At 43.3% G+C, this 22,372-nt stretch overlaps 1 protein-coding gene across 1 annotated transcript in view; it reads right to left on the bottom strand.

Annotated features, from left to right (window-relative positions):
* LOC101399189 (maternal embryonic leucine zipper kinase-like) overlaps nucleotides 1–22,372 on the bottom strand; it is a 55,747-nt gene that overhangs the window by 18,792 nt on the left and 14,583 nt on the right. The window contains exons 5-6 of the mRNA XM_087419596.1: nucleotides 21,732–21,824; nucleotides 19,608–19,702 (exon numbers count right to left, since the gene is read on the bottom strand). Coding sequence (XP_087275722.1) covers nucleotides 19,608–19,702; nucleotides 21,732–21,824 — 188 coding nt within the window. The remainder of the gene's footprint in view (nucleotides 1–19,607; nucleotides 19,703–21,731; nucleotides 21,825–22,372) is intronic.

The raw sequence follows: 22,372 nt of genomic DNA, 5'->3' as shown, positions 1-22,372 counted from the left end.
TGGCCACAATCATAGTATATGCTTTGAGGTTTACATAATGGACCAACCTAGTAGGAGATGGGTAAACTACTATGATAAATTATCAAAAAATGTTGCCTTTAATCCAGACAGGGTCGGGGGAAGGAAGGACGGAAAAGGTTTCATGGAGAAGGTACTTGGGAACTGGGTGAAAACTATGTAGTTATAATCACTCTCCACTTTCCAAAAATTACATTAAAGATTTTTCCCGCACCTCCCACATCTATGGTCTCATGTATGAAGCCACCTTTTGGAAAGAGAGGCCATAAACTGATGAGCGACAATGGCTCAGCAACAAGGTGCCACTTGCTCATCAACAATGGCATAACCCAGTCGCTGTACACAACACCTGGACAGTGCTAAGAGTTCTAGATGAAGTTTTCTAAACATGCCTAGGAGTTTTACAGTCATCCCCTAAACCCTCTTTTTCCCCAGGCCAAAAAGCATCCTTTTTATAACTTTTGTGCCACAGCCACTACAGGCTATGCATTACATAAGATGCACAGGGGAGTTCTGTGATCAATAACAGATAAATCAACACATTAGTTACACTTTCAAGTGACGTCAATCCACAAGTCTGACACAACCAACGTCTCCCTTATCTGTAAGGCAGGTCCCTCTTTTGAAAGTCAAATGTCTGAAAGTAAAGCAACAGGCTTACCTGTTATAAAGAAAGTTTCATTTCTAGAAAACTAAAATATTTTTAAATGCCCAGTTATTGTTCAGGCAGTTAAACTGAACCAAACGTTAAAGAGCTGCCCAGGCACCTGCACTGAGGAGGCGCAGCTCCTGGTACAGAGGGTTTGGGAAACTGAGGAGTGGCCCACTAGCCTTCCCTTGACCTTGCTCCCGCGGCCCTCCCTCAATCTTTAAACTTCCGCCACCAGAATACCCGGGTATTTGCATTGCAGGGGTGGGAAAGGGATCTGTCTTGGTCTGTATAGGTTCTCGTCTGCACATGTGACCCTCGGTGAGGTTCCCCTACCAGATGACGGGCGGCTCCCACAACCCGGAGCTGCTCACAGTGGGAAGAATAGGGGGAAAGTAAGAAAAGCAATGAGGTGGATGCTCTAGCACCACTGCTGGGAATCTCAGGAGGGCTACAACAGATAGCTCAAAATCATGAGACGGGGAACTCTCCCTTCTGCATACAAAAACCAGTTTCAGAGTGCTCATGTATATAATATAAAGTGGGAGTTCTCTGAGTTCATTGTTTGGGAATAACACTTTCTCTCTCTTTGCACAAACATCAGCAGCACCATACCAGCATGGAGCACACTAAACTGATATCTCTCTGTCCTGTCTAACCAGCCCCAAAAGAAAGGCAGAGCTCCCCAGATGCCAGAAAAAATATGAGAGACACAGCTGATCCCAAACCTGCTTTTCCTGAGGCTCTTTAAACCGGCAAGTACCTAGGACCAACGTGAATCCTCTGAGACGACCTAGACCAGGACTCCTCAACCTCAACACTACCGACACGGACCTGGACCATTCTTTGTTGCGAGGGGCTGTTCTGTGCATTGTAGGATATTTAGCAGCATCCCTCGCCTCTGCCCACGAGATGCCACTAGCACAGACACACACCCCAGTTGTAACAACCAAAAATGTCCCCTGAGGGGCAAAATCACCCCCCGTTGAGAACCACTGACTTAGACCAACGCTTCTCAAGTTTGAATGTTCGTATGAATCACTGAGGGATTTTATCGAGATGCAGATTCTGATTCAGGAGGGCTGAGATGGGGCCTGAGATTCTGCATTTCTAACAAGCACCACAGGATGCTGACACTGCTGGTTCTAGACCACACTTTGAATAGCAAGACTCTAGAGCAGCACTTCTCAGCTCCTGGCTGCACACTGCCACCATCTGGGAAGCTCTTATAAATTCTGATGCCCAGGCCATAGCCCAGACCAATGAAATCACAGCCTCGGAGGGTGGGACCTAGGCATCAGGGTTAGTTTCAAGTTCCCAGGGGATTCCAGTGCTCAGCCAAGGCTGGCAAGAACATCCCCAAGACTGGAAAACAAGTATAAAGAGGCATTTAAGAGTGAGGGAGGAGTACAAAAGGAGAAAAACTATGAGTTTCCTCACTGCATTCTTGATGTTGGCCATGCCTAGCCGTCAGAATAACTGAGATTTTCAGAGAGATGTAACACCAGAAAACAATCTCTACCATGCTTCATTATCCATTTTGTTTTCTGTATCAGAAGTAAAGGAAATAATTCCTATTTCCATTTCACTTTTAAGTTTGAAAATTTTATGTAGAGACCACATAAAGGATACTATTTTAAAGACTTTTTTTTTCAATGATTCTTGAAATTCAGAGTATGCTACTTTTAAGATTCAGAGTTTAAAAGTTTGTGGATCTCATACCAAATTTTTTCTGGATAAAATGACATGACGTATGGGATTTGCTTTGAAATACCCTAGCTGGAAAGGGCAGATGAGGAAGTGTGCTGGGCTATAGATAAAATTGGCAAAATGTTAATAACCGTTGAAACTGGATGACGAGTACATTGAAAATCACTGTTATACTATTCTCTCTACTTTCATAGGTGTTTAAAAATTTCTATAATAAAAATTTTAAAATAAATTTTATGTATCTGAAATACAGTCATCTATTAAAGATCATCCCAAAGAAAGTCATGCAATTTTTGTAAGTTGCTTTTATGGAAAATTCAGATTTTCATTGTAAAAGACTAAGGACTTGACATATCTTGCAACAGTTCCCAATTCTTGCCATTTCTTTCCACTCTATGGAAAAGTAAATTATCATTCTGTTTTTCAGACATATTCCAGAGCCTTTGCTTATTATGTCATTCCAAAGAATTCCTTTACCCTTGGTAGGATAGTGACCAGAAGGGACATGGGAGTGTTTCTGGGGTTCTGGAAATGTTTTGGTTATGGAGCAGCTGGTTCCATGAGTGTGTTCACTCAGTGAAAACTGATCAAGCAGTTCCCTTATGATTTGTGTGTTTTTCTGTATGTATGTTATGCTTCAATAAAAAGTTAATGTTAAAAAAAAAAGAATTCCTTTATATCGCCTCTTCACTGAAAAGAACTGTGGCTTAGCAAAGCTTTGTTTAGTAAAAAAAAATTTGCTTAAGGCCTTTACCTTGCAAGTTAGAAAACAGAAAAAACAAACAGAAATCACAGGTGATGAGAGACACAGTACTGAACCAGGAGCAAATGTGGGTGCAGCCCCTGACCATCAGGTGAGATTCTTCTCAGAGACAGCCGGGAATGCCTCTATCTCTAGGAAAAAACACATTGCCATCTAGAGATTAAGCATCTGAAAGAGCTAAAACAACCCAACACCAGAAATCACGATAATGATTTCATGTATTTGGTTCATAAGCTTGGGGGTGACGTGATACAGGGCTGCTTTTAGGTAAGAAGAAAATGGCTCTGTGTTCACCTTATTCCTACAGCAGCATCCTAGTTTCATGTTCGAGAATTTGATGTAGTCAAAACCAGAACTCTGCCAATTCTCTGGACTAGTTTGTTCTGTTTCTGAAATTTTTTCACTATAGTTCTCTTTAATCAATGTCATTTTTCAAAAGGGTATGTAGTAGACATCAGAAAAGAGTGGAAATCATACCTAAATATAAGTGCAAATTTACACCCATAATAAAATCATAGGTCTGAAAAATGCTATACTATTTTTAATGTACTGATAAATAAAGAATAGACAAAAGATATTACTCTCAAATTCATGCTGTAGTTTTTACCAAGGAAATCAAATCCTCCATCATTTGCCTGTTGTTTCTGTGACGTACAGAAAGTTCCATGACATAATCTTCACCAAGGTGAATAAGCTACAAAAAAAATTTTATAAACTTTACTAACAAAAAATTACAAAATCTTCATTGTTTTGAAATTTTTGAATTACCATAATTACCTTGTAAAATCAAACACCAATATGTAAAAACAACACGAGTTCGTCAAACTCTTGGGTAAGAATAAACATTCTCCGTGATTGTTTAAGACATAAGCAGATGACAATCAGCAGTTCAAGAAGATGAGCTCTTCCCAGCCCTTCACATCCCCATCATCATCTGATCAAGTGCTAAAATTCTGCTGTGCAGCCAAGGGGCTCTATCCTCCCCTGTCACAAGACCCGCACTGGCGTTTTCATCAAAGAGCAGTCATCCAGGCACCTCAAGTCAGTGGCTCAGACTTGCAGCATATTGCCCTCAGGTTATGTCTGCGTTTAGCACAACCCGAGGAGCCCTCGCGATGGGGCCGTGGATGCTGCACAATCATCATCACGCTGAAGGTACTGCAAAGCAGTTTGAAAAAGAAGTGGGACGGCCTCTCTACAAACTTTACTTTGCTTAAGGATAGAAATTATCCAAGTATTCGGATGCCCGCATGATGGGACCTCACCAAAGATGGGGCCAGAAGAGGGTTCTCAGAACAAAGTAAGGATCACGGAGAATGAAAAGCAGGAAGGGCCTCACCTGGACCTGGACCAGGAGTTCGGAAAATCACACGGGAAGAGATCATAAGAAGTGTAATTTTAAAGTTATTTTTCCAACATAAGAATTCTCTTCACAATAGCCCCGATAAGTGACGTTTCAGTTTCTGCTGGAAGTCCTCTGCAGAACAGCTGGGAAGGTTAGCTTCTCCCTCCTGCCCCCCAAGGGCTGTCTCCCTGTGATCCCTACCCACCGTGAGTCGGCACAATCTGACAGCCAAGAGGCTTTGGAATTAGACGGACTGTGGTTTTAGTTGTGACATCACTGAACAACCGTGTGACCTCGAGCACTTTACTATACCTCTCTGAGCCTCCGTTTCATCGCCTGTGAAACAGAGATAGCACCTGGCCTGCAATAAATGTAACACACATGGAGCGCCCAGCATGACACCTACACAGAGTGGGCCCTCGAAAAGCGGTGAACTGTTTTCACCAACAGTCATAATTCCATTTCCTCTTTGGTATAACAGCCTTTCAGGAATCTGAATCTTCCTGTTATAGACAACCCGTCCTCTCAAGTTTTCCCTTTTCCAGTTCTTTGAACCACTGTCTTAATGATTAACCCCGCCCGACCGCTTTGGCCCTTTCTTTAGTCACAGTCCGGGCTGTCACTGACCCTCAAGGTGAGGTGTTCAGAACCCAACGTAATATGCCAAGAGAGCTTTGCCCAGCACAAGGCAGAGCAATATGACGATCCTCCCTTGTTCCGGACACCACACTTGTAACAACGGGCTCAATCGTTCTGCCATCATGAAAACAGAGGAACAGAACAGACAGTGACCTGCACAGTTGGCTGGTACGAGCACAACCTCATGAGTTACGGAGAATGTGGAGACCACAAGGTTCATACTAACGGTACCGTGCAAGTCTCAAATGCTAAGAATACGTTTTCATCGTGTTGCTTTGACCTTGGCAGCTCCCAGAACTGTGGATTCCCGCTTCAGGAAGGGCTCAATCTGAGCAGCCCGGACACTTGACCACCCAGCTGGGCATCTCCTTGTTGACATCACTGCTCGAGCGAGAAGGGAAAGATTCCGGGGGTTTCCTCCAAGATCTTAAGTTACTCTCCTAAAAAAAAACCTTCCTTCTCTCCCATAGCCTCCTGCTCTGACCTTACCACAAGGTGTGTGTGGGAAAGGAGGGAAGGGTAGGAAGCAGGTGCTATTTTCTTTGCTGGGCTCTTGAACTGGAAAGAATGGAAAGAGGAGGTGGGGATGAGACACCCAAGTCTGAAAAATATGGCTTATCTCAAGCTGGGTTTTCCAAAGAGGCTCAATACTTTGAGTACTCTGAATTCTCAGCCACACAAGGTCAAGTTAAATTCAGTACAAAAATGCATACCAAAAGCTAACCAATGATTTTGGATTATCCGTGCCTACTGCATTTCCTGTTCAGTAGGGCAGAAGATAGAACTGAATATAACTTTCATTTGATACAATACTTGAGCACTAGAGCTATGTGTGAAAAGGATAGAAGATCGTGCACAGAGTTATCGAATAGCATCTATACTTTAAATATCCAAGTAAATCTGAATTACTTTTTATAGTTCACTCTTAATGAAACACGATACTGAGGGAGAAAAGCAAATACTTCGAAAAGCAACAATAATCCCGTACAGCTCTTCTGTGTATAACTCATGTGATCCCGGCACCAGCTCTGTGAGGCAGGCAAGACAGATGAATGACCTAACACATAAAGGCACTCTATAAACGGCAAAACACAACCCAAATATACCTAGGAGACCGACATTAGAACACCCAGATCAGAGCTGAGAAAATGAAGACTCAGAGACATTCATGCGATCTGCCCGAGTCTGGCATTTTTCATTCCTAGCCCAGGTTTCTTCTACCACAATGCCACCTCTCCATGACTCGGCTCCAAGCTATTCCCAAAGAGACCAGACCAACAATGCTTGTCACAAAGGCTACAGCTACGCAGGATACAGGCCCTGAGACTGAACTAGTTGACCCCTCAGATCCATTATATTCTGGAGCCCTTCTGTCTGGTTTCAAATCCTGCCTCTGCACTTACTATTGTTTGACCTCGGGCAAGTTACTTCATGGTTCTGTGTCTCAGGTGCTTCATCTGCAAAATGGGGACAATAAAAGTATCTACCTCAGAGGGTTGGCACGAGGACTAAATGAGTTAAAAACATAAAGCCCACAGAACAGCACTGACTCTTACAGGTACTATCTGAAGGGCTCTATCTGTATTACACTGCAGGATCATATACAGAGGGTCCTTACTATAACAGCACACTGTTCTATTATAGCAAGTATTCCATAAATATTAGCAATTATTATGCAGAGATTTAAGGAAAATTATGTACCTCTTTGGAATACTCAAAACTATGCATTTTACTTTATACTGTAACTCAATTTAAAATCATTTTTGTCTTGTTGAAATCAGAGGCTTCCTTCATTTTGGCATCTGTCCCACTGCAGACAGTAGTGTCCCCTATCCTATTAAGAGCATGGCTGGGTGGACATGCAGAGCCCTCCCACACATGGAGAAATGGTGACCCCCAATGGTGGCACACAGGCATTTGCACCGCCCCTCTCTCCACCTCACGAGGGGCACATCACAGCTTCTCTGGCCCTGCTGCTACACTGCTCGGACACCTGCACCGGCCGCTGTTCCTAGGCTCTCAGTGTGGACAGTCGGTAGAATTAAGTTGCGGCTCTACTTGTATTTGCTCAACAGATATTACAGATGTCATGAAGGGCTGACACGACAACAGAAGGGAAATTTCAGGAGCCAGCAGTCACAGGAGAATCAGGAAGGATTTCAGCTCAGGCTATATGGCCAAACAGTGGGCAGACTAGGGAGAAGGGGCTAAATACAAGCATAGTCTATTTTTCCAAGACCAGCTGGCCACTAGGAAGAGTATTTATGTCTATTGGTGTGATTATCACAGAAAGCAAATACTGCCCAGCTGTACCAAGTCTACACTGTGGCATATCCAAGACACACCTCCGAGCTATTCTGTTGACCCACGCACATACTCCACTCCACTGCAGAAGTTTTAGTGGATTATCAGAGAAAATTCCCAATTATCTGAAAAGGCTATTAAATACTTCTCCTTTAAAATATTAAAATCCTTGTCTAACGACCTATCTGTGTGAGGCTGCATTTTCTTCATATGCTTCAATCAAAACAACATATCAAAACAGATTGAATGCAGAAGCAGATGAGTATCCAAGAGTCTTCTATTAAGCCAGACATTAAAGAAATTTGCAAAGATGTAAAACGATGCTACTCTTCTTGCTAAATTTATTTTTAAAATTGTCATTTTTCATAAAAATATTTATTTTTTATAAAATGTAATAGGTTTACTACTGTTACCTTTAAGTGAATCCATAAATAAATATTAAGAGCATAGAAAGGTCCTCAGACGTAAAAGTTTGAGAACCACTGTAACCTCGTAACTGCTCTAGGAAGCAGAAAGAACTGGTTTAACGTACTTTTCACAGAGGAATAAATAGGTTTGGCAAAGTTAAGTAACTTGCCCGTGATTCCCAGAGCACTGTTCACAATCCTGGCTACACATGAGATACACGTAGGAGCTTTTAAAAATATCCGTTAATTGTTCTGGGATGGGGCGCAGGCATTTTTTTAAAGGTCCCAGTGATTCTCATGTGCAGCCTGGGTTAAGAACCACTGTCCAAGAGATTAACAGGCAAATATATAATTAGGTTACAAGTCTCCCAAACGCCAGTCTGATGAATAAGTCTACAAAATACATTTTCTTTTATATCTAGACCACAACTTTGTAGGTCCTGAATCCACACAAAGTTTAAAAAAACATTCTACTGCATTTCATTTCACTTACAGGAGTCTTGCTTTGCCACTCAACAGGACAGTTGTAATCTTGCATGATCTAGCGATGGCTCAACAGATTTTTCACAGAAATCCATTTCTTTGGGTCCACCTAGTGGCCATTGAGAAGTAACTAGAGATTAACGTTTCAAATAGAGAACATAGAACTCCTTTCCTCCTGAGAACTCAAAATTCATCAGAACAGATGTTAAACTTTATCATCACAAAAACGCTGTCAAAGACCTTAAAATGGCTTTGGAATAAATTCTTTAAAAAAATCAATAGAGGCAAGAAAACTAGAGCAACCAACACAGGCTTACAAGAAAAATGTTTAACAAACATGAACATTGACATTGGCATGGACATTATTGATGAAGTTCAGTAAATCCATTGTATGATGGAATAGTCTTTTGCTGGAAAACCTATTCACAGGAGATATTGACCAATTTAACATTCGAGCAGGCACAATGCAGGGCATTCATAGTGAATATGCAATCTCTACCTCTGAGAAGCTTACAATCGCAGAGGACAAGTTGAAAAGCACACCTTTCTTTTCCATTTGTAATTTTCAAATGTGAGCAGAGGAAAATTAATCAACAGAGATTAAGTTTTTTTGGAGTTGAGAAGAAAGGCTGAGGTGGTTTCTTTCTTTTTTTTGTGAGGAAGATCAGCCCTGAGCTAACATTCATGCCAATCCTCCTCTTTTTGCTGAGGAAGACTGGCCCTGAGCTAACATCCGTGTCAATCTTCCTCTGCTTTATGTGGGACGCCACCACAGCATGGCCTGACGAGCGGTGCGTCAGTGCATGCCTGGGATCCGACCCCGGGCCGCCAGCAGTGGAGCACATGCACTTAACTGCTACGCCACGGGGCCGGCCCCTGAGGTGTTTTTGATCTCATATGGAGATGTGGTGGTCTGGCCCTACTTAATCAAGGTGGGTGAGCCTGAGGTAAACTTTGAATAAAAAGTGGAGATGGCTTAATAGATGGGAAAACTAGGAGATATTCTGAAGACATATTAATGAAAAAAATACACTAATAACGTACTCATATGTTCAAAGTGTTTCCTGTTAATCTCATTTTATCCTCATCACACCCCATAGCCGGAGGCCCAGTTCAGAATCCCCACTTCGTGGATCAGAACTAGGTCAGGTGGCGTGCCTACTGATTGGCAGGGCAGACATCGAGACTTGAGCATTCCTGTCTTTCACCCTCAGAGGCCATTCACTAAATCGGCGGTTCTCAAAGCGTGTCCCAGCAGCATCAGTGTCGTCTGGGAGCTTGTCAGAAATGCAGATTCTTGGCCCTCCCCCGATCTACTGAATCAGACCCCCTGGGGGTGGTGCCCAGCAGTCTGTGTTTTAACAAGCCCGTCTGGCGATTGTGAGACACGCTACAGTTGTGAACCACTGCACTAGATCACGGCGCCCTCTCAGCTGTACATCAGCTTATTCAAGCATTTATTCAGTATCTACCGTGTATCTAACGTACGAGAGTGAGAGCGAGAAATGGTTAGAGAAAACAGACAGTGCTCAAAAAAAGGACGAAAAACCCCATCAGCAAAGACATATGGCAGAGGTCTAAAACAAACGCATTTGCGACATAATGAAGACAGCGTCTTGCAGAGGACGTCTGCACGGCAGACACAGTAAATGGAATTCCGAGGCTAATAGATAAATGGTCTGTCCTCCAAATGCAGCAGCACCACAGACATCTTCAAGTTGGATCAAACAATTGCAACAGACTCCTATTATTTAAAAATAAATGAAAAAATTTACCTGTAGCATTTGTTGAAGAAGCAGAGTGCTACTGGGAGAGAGCCACTTAGGAACCTCATATTTCCCTCTCTACAGAAAAAAAAAAAAAAGCATTTAAGAGATTTAGATTTAGGTTCAATGACCCTTGACACAAATTTCTAAGGTAACAAGATGCTGGAGGTTTACTTCCAAGCTTGAAGACTTCATCCAACTATAAGATTTGGTAAACACTATTAATAACATAAGAAATCCATTTCTTGCCTTAAAGAAGAAAATCCAGTAAATTAAATACTATTGTCACCTCTAAATTAGCCACATATCAGAGAAGGACTAGAGCACAGAGCATGTAACAGTGGGAAACGCACACGTGCTAGGGCTTTGGGGTCTGCACTATGAGTAAATGGACAGCAGGTACAGTGTCGTCCCTTTTTGTATCACGGAAGCAAAGTTTAGTTTATAATCTCAGAGCAATTATCAGTTGACAAAATGAAGCAGCAGAAAAGCACATTTGGTGGCAGCACACGGGCTGTGGTTAAAAACAGGTCACGTATCATCCACAAGGCAGAATTCACAATCATTGAGGGAAACTGAAGAGAGCCACCCTCTAAGGCAAGTGCCTCTTTGGGGAATGGAAGAGACTCAGGAGACACATGTTTACAACCCGGTACACTCAGAAATTACAGTCACCAAGTCATCAACCGAAAACAAGACCAGCGGCCCGTTAAACACTAATCCGTGACTGAATACCTCTGCATGACCCCCCACAATTCAGAGGAAAGGACCCCCACAATTCAGAGGAAAGGATACAATCATTTCCCCTAGCAGAGAAAAAACTTGTTAATGATGCTAGGGTAACAGGGTAATTATTTAAGAAAAATTAAAATTAAACTGTAATTCACAGTCTACATCAAAATTAATTCCACCCAGATTAAAGAGTTAAATGCAAATACAAAACCATGAAAGTCCTTAAAGAAAACATGGGTGGTTATTAGAATCTTTCTAGACAGGACAACAAAACCAAAAACTGTCAAGACTAACAGATGACAAAAGGAAAAGTTGCATTTCTGTACAGCAAAACACTGCTAAGAAAGTAAATTAACAGCAAATTGAAGACAAAAACCTTTTCCACCTAAATGACAAAAGATGAATACGCCTCCTCACATAAAAAGCTCTCACAAAGTGTTAAGACTTCACCACCACCAAACCTGTTCTTCCCGCATTTCCCCATCTCAGCCGCACTACCAGCTGCTCAGGCCAAAACCTTGGAGTTGCCTTTAGCTCCTCCCTCTCACGCTTCACATCCCATCCATCAGCAAGACCTACTGGTTCTGGGTTCAAAGTATATCCAGAACCCCGTCACTCCCCCCAGCTTCTCTCATCCAGCATCCTGCAAGGGGCTCCTGACGTCCTCCAGGGTCCACACTGTCCCCCAGCCTGGTCTCCACTCACCACCACTGTTCTTTTAAAACACTGGGTCGGGTCACATCACTTCTCTACTCAGAACTCTCCAATGGCTCCCCATCTGGCTCAGAACGAAATCCGGGTTCCTTACTCTGGCTCTAAGGCCCCGCACGGTCTGTATCCCCACATCCACCCCATCCTTGCTACCTCTCAAGCTCACCTCCTAACTCCCCCTCATTCACCGAACTACCGTCACAGGTCAAACACATTCCTGCCTCAGGGCCTTTGCACTCTTTGTTCCCTCCGCCTATGGTGCTTTCCCCCAATACCAGCAGAGCCTGCGCCTTAATCGTCCTCAGGTCTCCACTTAAACACACTGGTGCAGTGAGGCCTCCCCTCACCACCTCATCATTCTCCCTCTCCCTTTCATGCCTACTTTTCTTTACAGTCCTTATCCCCCACTTGTCATATTCCACATTTCTTTATTTTCTGCCTTATTATGTTAGACTGTAAGCTCCCCAATCACGGAGATTTTGTCTGTGCTGTTCACCTAGAACAGTGTCTGGCCCTAGCATAGAAAAGACACTCAATTAAGATTTGTTTAATAAGTGAAGGAATGGATAAAAAACATACATTCCAAAAGAAAATGGGCAAAGAACATTCACAGGTAATTCCTAAAACAAGAACTTTTAAATAGCCAATAAATACGAAAATATGTTCAACTAATCTAGTAATAAAAAATAAATTAAAAAAGAATATGGTACTGATGTGGTCAAAACCTTGTTTACGACTTGTTTTACAATTTCCATGAGACTCCATGCCCCTACTTACTCAATCACCTCTGGCTAGGAGCAAAGGGATTTACCTCAGGAGGTGATCAATGACTTGAATCTCTTGCCTATGTGTTCCTTGAGGTATACCGTACCTTGGAATGCAAGGATGCATCCCATTCCTCTGCCCCCATGCCCTAATCTTCTAGAGTAACCAGATCACCTAATACTTTTTCCTTTGACATTTCTATAGAATAGTAAAATAGCTAAAATTGTGTATAATGGCCCCGCACAGACACTTGCACTACAGCTCCTTACTGCCCACGGGTCCTTTCCCCAGGCTGAACACAAAATAAAGGTACACAAACGAACGAGTGGCTTGTGTCTAAATATTCTTTTTCGACTCGTGACTCAGTGGCCCCACACCAATACCACCTGTTGTCTATCAAACTGACAAACTTAAAAAAACACAACCCAGTGTTAGTAAGAGTTCAGGGACAGGAGTGCTTATATACACACCTAGAGAGTGTAAACTTTTCTGAAGAGTAATTTGGAAATATGTATTAAAAGCATTCAAAGTTGCATATCCTTGATCCGGCAAGTTTACTTCTAGCAATTTATGCTAAGCAAATAATCTGGCATAAAAAATTGATGAACAGGGGCCGGCCCGGTGGCGCAAGCAGTTAAGTGTGTGTGCTCCACTGCGGCGGCCCGGGGTTAGCTGGTTTGGATCCTGGGCGTGCACCGACGCACTGCTTGGCAAGCCATGCTGCGGCGGCGTCCTATATAAAGTGGAGGAAGATGGGCATGGATGTTAGCCCAGGGCCAGTCTTCCTCAGCAAAAAAAAAGAGGAGGATTGGCAGATGTTAGAACAGGGCTGATCTCCTCACACACACACACAAAAAATTGATGAACAGTAACATTAATCACAGAATTGTTTATGATAACTTTGGGAACTAAGGAACATAGTCTGATGGCAAACTCCAGAGGGTTCCCACAACTAATGAAGACAAAATTAACTGAACAGGGATCCAGGGTTAGAAACATCAAATAGGTCCAGGGAGACAAGGGGAAGCACACACACAGAAGCCAAGAGTAAGTGAATGAGGCTGGAAGGGTGGAGGCAGGGAGGTGGGCAAGCCATTGAAGGGTACCACCACTGGGGTTCTCTGCTCTTACAAACCGTCTAGGACATAACTCTTACAGAAATCAGTCCAGCTTACAGGTGAGGGGAGAAACAGACAGGTATGGGTCACTCCCAGTCCTAGGACTACATGACAGGCTGGATTCTGATTACGTTAAAGAAATAATCAAAGTTCCAAAGTGTTATCAAGCAATGAATTTAAAAAGAAAAGGTGCTGACGTCTAAACAACTGAATCTCTGACTCAGCCTCCTTGATGAGGGCAGACAGGCTGACCTACAAAGCGTTTCCTAGGAAGGCCGAGAGCTTTCATGTTACAAGTGACACTCAATCTCGTTGACTTTTTCATCCTCCTTTATCTCGAGCACTCGCTATTACCCAGAGAGCCCACTCCCACGTACACCTTGCCAGGGCACCTCAACACTCGCCAGTGTCAGAAACTGACCAAGTTTGCTTCTGAATTATGATGATGAAGCCTCGAATTCCCTTCTCCTTACTGTCCCTCATCCACGGCCAACGGAACCCCAAGCTGAAGGCTCAGTGCTGCCTGGGCTCCAGGCCTTATCCCGAGGAAGGGGGGCTGTTTAGACGCTTCAGCCAGCTCCCTGGGACTCAGCAGTAAGTCACAGTTGCTGCGGGACTGGCCCGGCCTAGTTGGCCCCACTCTCCTATCTGAGCTCTTCCTTATTCCTGAGACCAAGGCCTCTCACGACGCAAATCCTGGGTACCTGACTGGCTCTCTTTCTTGGCAAACTGACCATCTGCCTGATCCTCAAACATTTCAGCTTGCTCTTGCCAGGGTCCCATAGGAAGTGGAGACCAGCCTGGGCTAAGGACTCTCCCACCTGCTTACACTGATCAAATGGGCGTGACCTCCTGCATCTCCAATCACAGCGTGCCCGTGGAGCGTCCTCTGTCATGCTTCACTCACTAGGCAGAACCCCACGTGCTCCAGTGGGTCCTCCCTCACGCTGAGTGTATGCGAGCCATTTGCTGCTTACTCTGAGTGTCGTCTGCATTGGGTTGAACAGTGTCCCCCCCAAATTCATGTCTACCCAGAACCTGTGGACGCATCCTTATTTGAAAATAAGGCCTTTTGCAGATGTAATCAAGTTAAGATGAGATCATACTGGGTTAGGATGGGCCCTAAATTCAATACGACTAGTGTTCTCACAAGAGAGAAATTTAGACACGGGGACACACACAGGGGAGAAGGCCACGTGAAGACAGAGGCAGAGACTGGAGCGACACAGCTACAATCCAAGGATTGCCAGCAAACACCAGAAGCCAGGAAGAGGGAAAGAAGGACCCTCCCCTAGAGCCTTCAGAGAGAGCAGGGCCCTGCTCTAGGGATCCAGATTTGGGACTTCTAGCCTCCAGAACTGCGAGGGAATAAATATATGTTGTTTTAAGCCGCCACCTTGTAGTATTTTGAGATAGTAACCGTAGGAAACTAATACACCCTCTATAAAGGTTTAACTTCCTCACATGACCTCTCTCCTGTCAGCACCTGCCCACCCCCAGGATAAGTCTGGTTCCAGGTTCTAGCCCTTTCTGGTCTGCTCCAACACAGAGATAACAAGCCCATAACCAGACCTATGATAACAGGAGAAATGTTATGCCTTTAAATCCAGAAACTACCATCTAAAACAAAAGTACTCTTAACTAAAAGTAGCAGAATTCTATAGAAACCAGATGTAAAAATAAATATTCAGACCAAAGCACTGCATAAGAAGCCTCCACCAGACTGACTGCAAGTTCCTCTTTGCCTCTTTTTATCACCCTTTATCCTCCCACCTTGAGTTCATAAAGCATCTTTTAATAGATCCCCGTGCCGTGCTGTAAGCTAGCCCCACGCAGGCAACCCCGTCCAGACAGAGGCAGAGAGAACAAGTGAATGAGCAGTGTGGTGCCTGACACACGGGAGACAGCAATGCACTAGAGTCGCACATTATGTCTGAATCCCAGTTCCGCCTCTCATTAGCGCCTTGGACTTCTACAAGTTACTAGTCTCTCTGACCTGTCTCCTAAGAGAGTAGGCTCTGGAGACAAATTGCCCAGATTCAACTCCACCATCTACCACTTACTAGCTGTGTAGATGAGCTATTTAACCTTGCTGTGCCTCAGTTTCCTCATTTGTAAAAAGAAGAAGAATAGTACCTACTCCATAAATTGTTGCTGGATTCAATGATCTAACACATATAAAGCACCTAGCACAGGGCCAGGCACACAGTAAGAACTCAATGTACGTTAGTTTCTACTACTACTGCTGCCTCCAGTCCCACCACCGTTACTGCTACTACTATAGTTACTATCTGTAAAACAAGTAATGCCACTTACAGGTTTATATAAGGAATAGAAGAGAATGTATGTGAAAGCACTCAGCACAAAGCCTTGCATGTAAGAGACCATCTGAAATAAATAGGAGAGGGAGACAGGGATACTCAAGAAGGTAGTAGACCAAGATGGGCATGCTGGCCAATAGCCATGCATGCCAGAGTGCTAAATACTCAGCATTACACGAAATGCTGAGTCATTCTGAGGAACGCCACGTGCCCTCCCAGGCGGCTCTGCCCCCTTGCAGCTGCCTCAGGGTCTCAGGATTGCCTGGTAAGGAACACATCACCTAGTCAGGTCCTGCTCACATCACCCACCAGCTCTCCCTGTCTGGACAGAGGAGCTCTGCAGAGTACCATCCACGAACAAGTCATGAGACCTGTGACCCGTCACCACAACCTGACACTCTCAGCCTCATTCTCTGCACTGAAACACTGGCAGAAACAAAGTCCAGAGCTGAGTTCTGCTGCCGGGCCTGCTCCAACCTGTTATTTGTACGCGTAGTTTAAAACACCTGTACCTATATTTTATCCTGTGCAGTAGGCAGGGATTATTAACCACATTACACAGATGAGGAAACTCTGTCTCAGCCAGAGAAATCAAGTCCAATATTATATGGCACTGGTTCTCAGCCAGGGGTGAATTTGTCCCCAGGGGACATCTGGCAGTGTCTGGAGATGATTTTGATTGTCATGACTCAGGGGCTACTACTGGCATCTAGTGGGTAAAAGCCAGAGATGCTGCTAAACACCCTACAATGCACAGAACAGCCCCCACAACAAAGAATCATCTAGTCCAAAATGTCAGTAGTGCCAAAGTTGAGACACATTGCTGTAGAGCAAAAAAGGGGTAGATTTAGGACCAGGAGAGAGACACAGAACTTTTTCTGTTGTGTTGTGCTGGAAGGTCTAAGCAAGCCTAGAAGGAGACAGGCAGAAAGGCTCCTTATGTCAGTATTGAAGGTACACATCTAAGGATCAGACAGAAAAGACCTTGAGAGGAACAAATCTGCTGGGGAAGAGGCCTTGTGTCAACCAGGGCTGTGCCCCTTAACCCTGGTTTCTGCTCAGTGTTTGGGGCATTCTTGTTTATTTAAGGGATGATTACCTTGCAAAAAAGAGCAAAAAACAGGTAATAGAGGGCGAAACCAAGTGGGAGGGGAAAGATTTGTGGGCTAATAAGCAAGATAATCCTGGGAATTCTAATGGGCTTGAAATTGTTTTTCACGTGGTGCTAAGAAAGGCAGGTGATCTCTCAACACATAATCATAGTGCTAGAGTCAAGTCTATAATTGTAAAATATAATCTCATAAAGAGATAATTTGCTCATTTTCTTTAAAATTATAAATTATACTGGTTAGCAATTTTACTTTCAAGATACTCAACTTTCATTTACTAAATTATTTATACTTCCCTAATATTTATGTACCCAGAACTGCAGTATAGTCATGCTTGTCGTTGAATGCAGTGATGGCTAATGAATATAGGTGACACTAATAAGATTAATAATCTATTAGTAATCATGCTGGAAATTGCAGTTGAGCATTTTGGTTAAAATTGCATTTGATTAACAAATGCAAAAGATAACAAAGTCTGCCTCTTAAATAAGAGTTACATACAGTGTGTCAAATATTGCTGGGTTTTTCAATCAAACCAAGAACTGAGGGAAGTGTTATTCCCAAATGAGGAATTTTAGAACATTCCAGGCAAAGATACATACTGCATGCAAGTGATCGGACACCTTAATTACATTCAACCAGCAGACAGTATTACACTGCAACTCGGAACAATAGTTCTGAGCCAAGATTACAATAAATTTCAAAATCTATATTGTGTGATACTAAATTCTACAATAATGCATAAAAATCCTAATTTGAATCAGAGAGCCAAAGCCACAACTGCTACCCTGCAAAGTGTAGGGTAGGCTTCTCGAGAAGGGACAGGAGGAAATACAGGCTGTCTTGGCTTCCCCAGGAGGCTCCAGGAGGCCAGCTTCCAGCCCACCGCCCCATGCATCTCCCGTTCCCAAGGAGAAGCCCACGAACACAGTTCCCCCAGCTGCGGCAACTGCTACTGCTAACAGCGCTTCTCCTCGACCCTGCAGAATCACAGCTCCTCAGCCTTCAGGGAGCTGGAACTACTACAATTCCATCTCTTCCCAAAACTACTCCTTGTAGCTTTGGCACCGATTTTAAAGGGTTTCCCAGGGTGGGATACAGGAAAAACTATTAAGTCAAATAAATTAAAAAAACTGAAGACTGAACTCGGTGCCCTTAGACTTGGTGTTCTATAGGGTATGCAATGAGCCAACCGGACAATCACTTTCACCTCTGTGCGCTGCTTTCCAGAAATGAGAGTTGATTTAGGTAGTCTCCCTACCTAAGGGGCATGAGAGACCCAACGGCCCAGCCACATAAAACTTCCGACCATTTCTCCCCACGCTTCTCCCATCTTATGCCCTGGCTCACATTGTCTACTCTGCCAGGCATGCTCTCTCCCATATCCCTTTCTGAAGCACTTCTCCCCTTCTTTGACAGCCCTGCTCAAACCTCACTGCCTCCAAGCTGTTCTCCCAAATCCCTCGCCCGCTCCTTCATGTACACCTCTGTCATAACACGGCATCCCTGACCTCTGCCCTTTTTAGATAGCCTTGCATCTGTCTCCAACAAGAACTCAGGCCCTGGTGGACAACGGTCATGTTTCATAGATCCTCGTTCACGCCTTTCAGTATCTCATACAAAGAAGACCTTCAGGAAATGTTTGTTAGAACTAAATTCAAGCCGAACTCAGAGCAGGTGCTCTGCTGGTCTGACCCTGGTTTGCTACAGATGCAATATGGTGCTCTTTCTTCCTCCTTCCGTGTCTTCTTTTGAATGTTAACTCTTTAAAAAGAATTTTACTATTTTCCTTGCTATATCTGATTTTGGGGTTTTTTAAATTGAATATAATTCATATAACATAAAGTTCATCCCTTTATTTATTTATTTTTTTGGTGACGAAGATTGGCCCTGAGCTAACATCTGTACCAACCCTCCTCCGTTCTTTGTATGTGGGATGCCGCCACAGTATAGCTTGATGAGCAGTGTGTGGGTCCGCACCCAGGATATGAGCCCACAAACCCTGGGCTGTCAAAGTGGAGCGCACAAACCCAACCACTATGCCACTGGGCCAGACCCAAGGTCACCCTTTTAAAGTATACAATTTAGTAGTTCTTAGTGTATTTATTAGTGATTCAGTGCAATATCACCACTATCTAATTCCAGAACGTTTTCATCACCCCAAGAAGAAACCCCATACCCACTAGCAGTCGCTCCCCTCCTACTCCACCACCCTCCCCACCCCCACAACCACAAATCTACTTTCTGTCTCTGATACACATGATTTTAACAAAGCTTACAGTACTCCTAACTGTGGTTTTATTATACATCAAAGCCAAATTCTATCCTCCAGAAGAAACAGTTTCTCTTATTTTACAATAACTCAATAAGAAAATGTAATTTAATGCAGCAAGTTCCTAAGATATCATTTCACGATGCAAAAAAAACTCTTACCAGGAAAATCATCTCACATGTTTACTTGCTCATCTGTTTTTGTTTTGTTAAGCTTTTACTGAAGAAGTATAATATACATATAGAAAAGTACACATATCATAAGGGTACATCTTGACAAGTTTTCAAAAACTGAACACACCTAATCAGCACCCAGATCAAGACACAGAAGTCCCCCAGACCCCTCTTCTAGTCACCCCTGCTTTAGAGCAACCACTGTCTTGACTTCCAAAACCATATGTTACTTTTGCCTGTTTCTGTACTTTTACAAATAGAAGCACAGAGTGTACAGTATAGAAAACATTTACATTGAAACGCTAGGCCTTGTAATACTCACCATAATCTTGGAAAAACCATGACATTATCATCATCAAATGGTAGAAAGACACACGTAAGTACATATAAGAGTATGCCCATGCTCCAAACATCTGCCTGAGAGCGAGAAAAAAATAATTCAAAAAAATTTAGAACATATTTCAGAATGGCAATACATGTAACAGAATCACAGAATCTTCACAGAGCTGGAAAAGAGCTCAGAGATCATCCAGTTCAACCTGCTCATTCTACAGACAGGGAACCCAAAGCCCAGAAAGGAAGGCTGGCCCAAAGTCACCCAGTCAATGGCAGGCCACCCAGGTCACCTCCTGACTCGAGTTCCTGCACTCTCCTCTAACGCTGGACTCTAAAGCTTAATAGACAATAATTTCCAGGTGGCTGGGCTGGACTGGGCATGGTAAGGAAGGAGATGAGGCCAGGTCTCTGATTCTGAGAGACGACTGTCCAGTGCTACTGAGGGTTTATTACATATGAGGATTATGTAAACATGCATGAGGATAGCAAAACAAGTCCTAAAATTTACTGCTAATAATCTGCAAATGTGACTAAGCTGAACTGTAAAGTCCTCTCTATGCAGAGAAACCTTAATAAAGTTCAACAATTGACTTTTCAAATATAGAGGCTAGAAATTAGCCTGCCAGTACAAACAGCCCTACAAATCTCAAAATCTCCACAAGGAGCTTAACCTTTATATAAGATAACCAGGTGTCCCATGAGTCCTAAGCACTAACTACCTATTCCAGCAGTGTCTGGCCTTAGTCAATAATGATGCCACCACTGGTTGAAGAGAAGTCACAGCTCCCAGCCGCATTTGAGCCTTAGGAAAATTTTAAGAGGTAGGAAGGGCAGCATCTGTTTTTTCGTTTTTTTTTTTTTAAAAGGGAGGTGGGGTGGGAACAGAGGTAAAAGAACTTGAGCAGCATCACACATCGAGGTAGCACCTACACTAAGTAACCCGAATTGAACTCCTAGTCCCGTCTACCAAATCACATAAAATTACCAGGACTCCTCTAAGATGCCCCAAGTGAACAATTTACTTTCAAGCAAACACCTGAGTTTTCTTTGAAGTTGCAAGAGGTCAGAAATTAACCTCAGAGATGTCAATACTTAATCTGTAATGGAGGCTCGATGGCAGAGCACTCCTAACCAGGGTGTTAAATTCAAAGCAAAGAGGCTCCATGAGAAAGAGCGGGCTAACATGGCCTCGTCAGATGCCATAAGAAGAGGTCAACAGAGAGATTATGTCTGAGGTTAAGCTTTTTGAAAAGATGAAGAAAATAATGGTAACATCCCCATAGAAATCTACCAAAGCCTAGCAGAGAGAAAAAAGCAGAAAAAGTATTCTTCAGTTAACTCATCAAACCACTTTCACTTCACTGTTTTGAAATGGATGAGAATAGCGGCCAACCCCCCGTCGCATAGTGCTTAAGTTCAAGTGCTCTGCTTCAGCGTCCCCGGGTTCGTGGCCCGGATCCCAGGCACGGACCTACACACCACTCATCAGGCCCTGCTGTGGCAGCATCCCATATACAAAAAATAGAAGAAGATTGGCACAAATGTTAGCTCAGGGACAATCTTTCACCACCAAAACAAAAAAAAAAGTTTTCTCTCTGAAATGGATGAGAATAAATTAATCAACTAAAATCACAAACCAAAGCAAATGCAAGTGAATCCATAAGCTACCAATTGCCAAATAAAAAAATAATTGGGGAGAGGTGGGGTTTGAAACCATTTCCTGTGAGAAATCACAGAAAGAATTAGAGATGTTTACCATGGAAAATTCCTTAAAGCATGATCTGTACCATGAGAAACAGAATCACCTAAAGTACTTATTTTAGAATGAAGATTCTTAAAGTCCCACCTTGGAAAACAAAACCAAAATCTAAGCGTACAGCCCTGAGCTCTATATCCTTGCATCATAAGTGGGCTATGTATTATATTTATTGCAAGTTATTCATTTCACTTATTACTTTACATATCTTACTCTCTGAACAGACTGAACTCTTCAATTAAGAAGATTATTTCTTTCCTCATCTTTATATCCCCAAAGCACAATGCCTGACTCAGTACAGGTCACCAATAAGTGTATATTGATCACATACTGAATTAATCAATGAATAATTACCTCTGAGCCCAGATACGATTTGCCTTGTATTAATTTGGGTGCTGCATAAGCAAGACTCCCACAGCAGGTCTGTAGATGGTAATCCTTGTTGTCCTGACAATAAGATAGATATGAAACACTGACTAATTACAGCCTTAAGAGAATTAAAACCTTGATAAACATTCTTTCAGCACAAGCAAAGAGAAGCTAGATGAAGAATTACCCAAATAAGAGACTTCAGCAGCCAACCCAGTGCTCGCTGCCTACATGCATGCACGTGCGTTTCCTCTTCGCTGGATTTCCAATGTGGCTACAACCCGGCACGAGCAAATTCTCTTCCCCTTAGCTCAGTCAGGTCGGGCTCATACTTCCCCAGACTTCCACTCCCATAATAATCAGCTTAGCACACATCCAAGCACGCATGTCTTCCCACCTCCAAGCACTCAAGGAAAAAGGATTATGTCTTTACTGCACCCTATCTCCAACACTGAATCTTTAGACACAGAAGAGCTTCTTTCCCCTTAGAGGGAAGAGAGCAACATGCTACACAGAACAGTGCCTTGGGAGTCTGTTTTCTAGACTCAGTTATCACAGGAATCACAACGTGAGCTTCCAGTTCTGTTAAAATGAGAAACCTGCTCCACCTCCTCTGCTCTCCCACA

Source organism: Ceratotherium simum, chromosome 29 (genome assembly GCF_057802395.1).
Source record: "Ceratotherium simum simum isolate JZ-2026a chromosome 29, ASM5780239v1, whole genome shotgun sequence".
Lineage (NCBI taxonomy): Eukaryota > Metazoa > Chordata > Mammalia > Perissodactyla > Rhinocerotidae > Ceratotherium > Ceratotherium simum.
The sequence above is the reverse complement of the archived record's forward strand: the minus strand, read 5'-3'. Positions and strand labels throughout refer to the sequence as shown.